This window comes from Pelophylax lessonae (assembly GCF_965119305.1).
Source record: "Pelophylax lessonae genome assembly, chromosome: 10".
NCBI classification, from domain to species: Eukaryota; Metazoa; Chordata; class Amphibia; order Anura; family Ranidae; genus Pelophylax; species Pelophylax lessonae.
Window position 1 is genome coordinate 180,521,376 of NC_138777.1, and position 7,554 is coordinate 180,528,929.

General features: G+C 40.1%; 1 protein-coding gene across 1 annotated transcript in view; it reads left to right on the forward strand.

Moving 5' to 3' along the window:
- LOC309565542 (5-hydroxytryptamine receptor 3A-like) overlaps positions 1–6,479 on the forward strand; it is a gene marked incomplete at both ends in the record, with an annotated part of 97,818 nt that extends 91,339 nt beyond the window's left edge. Inside the window, one exon of the mRNA XM_082270500.1 lies at positions 6,196–6,479. Coding sequence (XP_082126626.1) covers positions 6,196–6,479 — 284 coding nt within the window. The remainder of the gene's footprint in view (positions 1–6,195) is intronic.
- Positions 6,480–7,554: the final 1,075 nt, after the last annotated feature.

Below are 7,554 nucleotides of genomic sequence, written 5' to 3' on the forward strand. Positions count from 1 at the left end.
CAAAACTTTGGGGGACCCTGACAGAGAAAAGAAGAGGAGAGAAGGAAGTAGAGTTGTAAGTGACACCAAAGAAGCGGTGGGGATGAGAACCATGGAAAAGTACAGTCATGGAGACCAAAGGAGTGGAGTTTTTTGAGGAGGAGGGGGTGGTCCACTGTATCAAAGGCAGCAGAGAGTTCCAGGAGAAGAAGTACAGAATAGTGGCCATTGGTTTTTGCTATTAGTAGGTTGTTTGTGAGTTTAAGGAGAGCGGTTTCCATGGAGTGTTGAGGGCGAAATCCAGACTGAAGGGAATCCAGAAGTTTGTTCATAGTTAAATGGTCACTCAGTTGCTTGCAGACCAGTCTTTCAAGGAGTTTGGAGGAGAAGGAGAGTAAAGAGATGGGGTGTAGGATGTTAAGATTTGTGGGGTCTAGTGAGGGCTTTTTAAGGATAGGGGTGACTAACGCAAGTTTTAGAGAGTTGGGGAAGATGCCAGAAAGGAGGGAGAGATTGAAGATGTGAGTTAGAGAGTGTAGAATAGAGTCAGAGGGTGAGCATAGCATTTGTGAGGGAGCAGGATCCAGGGGCAGGTGGTTAGATGGGTGTTAGAAAAGAGTTTAGCAATCTTGTTATTACTAGTAGGGTTGAATGAGGGAAGCAATGATTGTACCTGTGGGGGAAGGTTTCTGCAAATTGGTGATCTCCTCACAAATTGTATCAATCATATTTTAGAAGTGATTGGCAATTTCCTGGGCAGTGATGGAGTTAGTGGGGGGAGGTAGTGGAGGACAGAGTAGAGTGTTAAAGGTAGAGAAGAGTTGATGGGGACTGCATAATAATGTGTTAATAAGAGTAATATAATAGGTCAGTTTGGCAGTGTGGAGGCAGGAATAGTATTTTAGGAGGGCAGATTTATGTTAGTTGAAGTTTTCCTGTGACTTAGTCTTCTGCCACAGATGCTCAAGAGTGTGGCTAAGTTTTCTCTGTTCTCTGTTTTGTCTGTTTGCCAGGGTTGTAGCGGTCGTGGCCTGATTCTACGTGTAGTGAGGGGGCGAGCCTGTCTAGGGAGGATGACTGTAGACTGTTGTAGACTAAAGTGGTTAGGTTGGGGCAGGACAGGGGTGAGATTTTGTCATAGAGTTGGTCAGTAGCAGAGTAGAGAGGAGAAGGGTTGAGGTTGCAAAGGTTTCTACGGGTAACTGTTAGACAGTTGGTGGGAGAGGAGGTGGAAGACGGGGACAGAGTTATACTAATAAATTGGTGATCAGGGAGTGGGAGAGGATTGTTAGAGAGGTTGAACAGAGTGCACAGATAGGAGAAGATAAGATCAAGAGTGTTGCCATTTGAGTGAGTCGAAACCTTTATCCTTTTCTTCAGGTCAAGAGACTGAGGTTTAGACGTAGTAGTAGTAATAACATTAAGAGGGATGTTGAAGTCGCTGAGAATGATTGTGGGGATTTCAGAAGAGAGAAAGTAGGGTAGCCAGGCAGAGAAGTCATCCAGAAAGGTTGATATCAATTCAGGGGGCTGGTAGATGACAGCATTTTTTAGAGAAACAGGAGAAAATAGATGAATACAATGTGCATCAAAAGAGGAGAATGTCAGAGAGGGAGGTGGGTAAGGTACCTAATAGGTGCTGCATGGGACTAGAAGTATGCCCACTCCACCTCCCTTCCATCTTGGTCTGGGGGAGTGAATTCAGAGAAGGCCACCATGGGAAGGGTAAGCAGGAGAAGTAGTGTCGGATTTTTGAACCCAGGTTTTGGTATTGGCAAGAAGGTTAAGGGAATTTGTGATAAAGAGGTCTTGGAGGGCTGTGAGTTTGTTACAGACAGAGCAGGCATTCCAGAGGGCACAGGAGAAAGGGGAGACTGGTTTTGAGAAGAAGAGGAATATAGACTAAGTTCTGTGGTTGCGGCTGCTGCCAGAGGGTGTAGGGAGTTGGGAGCATCAGGCAAAGACAGATGATGGAGGCCCAGGGTTTGGGGACATGTCACCAGAGGTTAGGAGAAGCCTGAGTGTGAGGGAGGTAATGTGGGAGTGTGATTTATATAAAAGGGACATGTCCCAGAGTTCTGGAGGTTTTCTCAGTATATGGATGTAGAATGAGCAAAAATTGGGAGTAGCAGTAATAGGGAGAAGACAGAAGGCAGGGTGATATATATAAGCTGTGGGATCAAAGGTAAGAATGTTTGAGGAGAGAGGGCACAACTGCCAGAAGGAGTGGTAAAGAGCACATGTTACAGAGTGGAAGGAGAGCTAAATAGAAAGATAGGGTCACCTGCAGTCTGTTTGGTGCTTTTCAGTGTAGTTTGTAATGTGTGTTCGCTTTGTGAAATCGCTGAAGTGCAGAGTTTAAAGTGCATATCACTTCTATAAAGAATCAGAGAAAGAAGCACTGATGGAAAGAAACCCCGCATCATGCTCCCCCAGCAATGTGCTGACCACTTAAGGGTGTTCAAAATGTATATTGTTATAAAGCGGCAGCGGTTAGCAGGATGGCTTATCTATCTTCCTGTAAATTTAGGTAAATCCTGCCACACCACTACTCCCAAGACCCTCTGCCCTTACACATTGGAGGCATGAGCTGGGTAATAGCACTTGCTAGAGTTTTTTTGGCTGGGCAAGTGGGCAGTATTGTGAGAGGCTTTTGTTTCATTTCACCTAAATTAAACAAAGAATCGAACCGAGGTTCAGAAGGTGGGACTTTAAATGAGGCTCTACCTAATAGGGGCAAGATGCCTCCATCCCTATTCATGTTGAATATGAGGGGAATATCATAACAAAGCAATAAATAAATATAATACATCAGGCAGTGGGCTTGTACGGAGATAATAATAACATAGAAGCATAGTAATATAGCAGTAATTATTGTACATCAGTACATTGGAGCCCACTGCCTACAAAAAGGTACAAAAATGGGGGAACGGTAAAAGAAGGGGGGAAAATGGGACTTTAAATGAAGTGTGAGGACATGCAGTTGGTAATAATTGTTTAGAGAACATTGATAAAAAATAAAACAGGTTTATTATTACATATAAACTTGTGTAACATTGCATCAATTGCATAGTACATGCATATAGTATTGGCAGATCATGGTACAGTACAGAGCATAATATCGAAAACACATGATGTAATAGACTTGTACATAGGTTCCTTGGTAGCTATGGGTACATATTGTAGAATCCCCCCTTCTTTTACCGTTCCCCCATTTTTGTACCTTTTTGTAGGCAGTGGGCTCCAATGTACTGATGTACAATAATTACTGCTATATTACTATGCTTCTATGTTATTATTATAACAAAGCAATTTCACCTAAATTGCTGAAGCAATTGAAATTATTCAAGCGATACCAATGTATGAAAGAATAGTAATTTCTACATTTTTTTGCATGTCATTGGTAATATTCAAAAAAATCATATATCATTTTTAATAATATTTATGCAACTTCTTTTAATTCTGTGCTCCAAACAGAAATGAGCCTGAATAGAACAGTGTGGCACATGAAGGTAATCAGCAGTGTTTTCTTTGCTAGGAAGACCTCTACCAGGGATATCATATTGCTCAATGATTGACAATGCTCACAATGCTGCCTCCACTCATTTTCACCTGGATAGCTTCCCAGCATTTAGCCCTCGGTCACACCAGTACCAGCACGACATACGAATTACAAATCGTACCTGAAGTAGCATCTAATGTGTTTCTATGGCAGTGTCTTAATATATACAATTTCAAGTAGTACGATTTGAGAAGTAGTTTATGTATTACTTTTTCAGGACTTCAGCACAATTTCACTGCTATAGACTATAATGTAAATCATGCTGCAAACTTTGTCTGTGTCTATATCAGCACTACTTGAGCCCTGAAAGAAGTAAAATATTAACCCTTTGCTAGGTTAAGTTTTTTCCATAACATCACTGTTTCGCAATGTGACATGGACAGCCCCTCTCACTGAAGTAGCACTGAAGTCATATCAAATCATTACAAATCTCACAGAAGTAGTGCTGAAGAAGTGTTGAAGTCAGACTTTAAGTCGCACTACTTTAAATCGTACCTGGTGTGACCGCAGGCTTACAGTATCTTGTGCCTACAGTGTAAAGCAAGTCAGCAGAATAGAAGCACTATCATATTGCATACTGCAAGGATGACATAGGAATTCTTCTCTCCTATTGTGCATTAGTGCTGATAAAAATTTTTACTGCCTCCATGTGTTTTTCATTAAAGTTGCCGGACAATTATCATATTGTGGAATCTTCATTGAACCCAGGTACTTGTCACTTGAGGATAAGTGGTTAATAAGATAAATAGGCATATAGTGCATCCGGAAAGTATTCACAGCGCTTCACATTTTCCACATTTTTGTTATCTTACATCCTTATTCCAAAATGGATTAAATTCAATATTTTCCTCAATATTTTACAAACAATACCCCATAATGACAATGTGAAAGAAGTTTGTTTGAAATCTTTGCAAATGTATTAAAAATAAAAAAATGAAATAAATCCCATGTATTGTACAAAAGTATTCACTGCCTTTGCTCAATACTTTGTTGAAGCACCTTTGGCACCAGTTACAGCCTCATGTCTTTTTGAGTATTATTCTACAAGCATGGCACACCTATTTTTGGGAAGTTTTTCCTATTCTTCTTTGCAGAACCTCTCAAGCTCCATCAAGTTGGATGGGGAGTGTCGATACACAGCCATTTTCAGATATCTCCAGAGATGTTTAATTGGGTAAAGGTCTGGGCTCTGGCTTGGCCACTCAAGGACATTTACAGAGTTCCTCCTTTGTTATCTTGGCTGTGTGCTTAGAGCCATTGTCCTGTTGGAAGATGAACCTTCGCCCCCAGTCTGAGGTCCCGAGCAGGTTTTCATCAAGGATGTCTCTGTATATTGCTGCATTCATCTTCCCCTCAATCCTGACTAGTCTACCAGTTGCTGCTGCTGAAAAACATCCCTACAGCATGATGTTGCACTACCATGCTTCACTGTAGAGATGATATTGGCCAGGTGATGAGCGGTGCCTGGTTTCCTCCAGACATGATGCTTGTCATTCAGGCCAAAGAGGTCAATCTTTGTTTCATCAGACCAGAGAATTTTGTTTCTCATCATCTGAGAATCCTTCAGGTGCCTTTTGGCAAACACCAGGCAGGATGCCATGTGCCTTTTACTGAGGAGTGGCTTCCGTCTGGCCATTCTACCATACAGGCCTGATTAGTAGAGTGCTGCAGACATGGTTGTTCTTCTGAAAGGTTCTCCTTACTCTACAGAGAATCACTAGAGCTCTGTCAGAGTGACCATTGCGTTCTTTGTCACATCCCTAAGGCCCTTCTCCCCCCCCATCACTCAGTTTGGCTGGACGGAAGAGTCCTGCTGGTTCCAAACTTCTTCCATTTAAGCATAAAGAAAAATGGAGGCACATGACTTTATGAGCCTCATACAAAGTCCCAATTCCCCCTCGCCTTTTTAATTCTTCCATTAAAGGATGATGGAGGTCACTGTGCTCATTGGGACCTTCAATGCTGCAGAAATTTTTCTCGACACTTCCCCAGATCAGTGCCTCGATAGGTCTACAGACAATTTCTTGAGCTTCATGGCTTAGTTTGTCCTCTGACATGCACTGTTAACTGTGGGACATTATATAGACTAAATTTAACACAGGTGGACTCCAATCAAGTTGTAGAAACATCTCAAGAATGATCAGTGGAAACAGGATGCACCTGAGCTCAATTTTGAGTGTCATGGCAAGGGCTGTAAGTACTTATGCACATGGGATTTTTTTCTTTTTTATTTGTAATACATTTGCAAAGATTTCAAACAAACTTCTGTCACATTGCCATTATGGGGTATTGTTCGTAGATTTTTGAGGAACATAATTCAATTAATCCATTTTGAAATAAGGCTGTAACATAACAAAATGTGGAAAAAATTAAGTGCTGTGAACACTTTATGGATGCACTGTATTAACAAATTGTAACCTTCTGGATTCTCCTGAGAAAAGAATGTAAAATTGTCCTATTTATTAGAAATGATATAGTTAATAAATCTCAGTTGCCTTTATAACTGTATTTTATAGTCTCCTATGGATAAGAATGACCTGCTTTTAAACATGCAGGCACAATAAGAGTTTGTAATTGGTGATTCTCCTTATAAAAAAAAAAACATGAGCTGTCATGAGAAATAACTCCTAATTGAATCATTTTCCTTATTCCAGGTGACCTTCAGAAAAAGGGAAAAATATACTTAGAGCTTATGGATAAGAACAGGGATACAGGGAGAGAGTTGAACATACCTACAGAAGTAAAACTCCTAAAGAGGCTGCTGTTAGCCATTTTGAAGATCCACAAATCACTGATAGACACTAAAAAGGAAAACATTGCCAAGTTACAGTGTACCTTGGCAGCCAACCTGGTGGACCGTCTAATATTGATAGTGTACACACTGATAATAACAGTTTTAACCATTTATGTAACTGTTGTATGGTCTAAAAAATCTTAAAATTTGCTAAAAAAAAGTCTATAGCCTTTTTGCATGTCTGATAGTTAATAATAATAATAATAATTTGAAATCACACTTTTCAATTCAACTAGATCTGTTTTCTTTTACTCTTTAAAATATTATGAAGCACTCATTGGCATTTGGAGTAAAATAGAAATTTCATTTTATTGCACTCTAGCCAGAAAATACAGTTAAAAAAAAAGCCCAGTAGAGGATTCCAAAAAAAAACGATAGTTTATTTCCCATTGAAGAAACTTTGTCAGGTTGGTAAGAGAGAGGGCCTGCTGCAGATATAAAATGGCGGCAGAAGAGGAAGCTACACAAACTTGCAGCAACCTCCCAAACCTTCCTGTCATGACCAAATCCTGAGTTTTCTGACCAACATGCTCAAGAACTTCATGGTAGTGTTGGATCTTGGCAATGAGCTCCATCCTATTCATATTTGACAAGTTACTATTTGTTACTATGAGCTAATATCAATCAGCAGAATGTAGAAAAGGTTCCACACTATCAGAAATGTCTAACTGTCTCTATCTTTCTTATGACCATGTTGTATTTTTTTATATTATTATGGCATATCTTGTCTTTTGAATAGTGATTACTCAATAAATCCCCTGAGGAAGCTCCTAGTGGCGAAACATGCCGGGAAAGATACCACACCGTCACAGCCTCTGAAAATCTCCTATGACCTTACAAATGACAAGTTGCTAAAAAAAAGTATGGACACAATTTTAATCATGTATTAATAAAATGTGTTAATTTTATTTAAATGTTTTTGGTTATATTTTTGTTTTGGCACCGATAAAATCCCACCAAAAACTACACTGTAAATACTAGCAGAATGTGCCAAAGCTTTACTGGTTTAAATGACATGGGGTTCAGCCTTGACAGGAAGGTTTTGGAGGTTGTTGCTGGTAATTACAGATACCTCTGGGTGACTTGCACTGTATACCTGCATCAGTTTTTTTTTTAATTTTCACTCCCAGAGTCCCTTCAAAAGATAGTGAATTAAACTATGCAAATGAATTCTTAGAGTGTTTTCTCTGCAGTTACAGCCCAAAGCAAAGAAGCATAT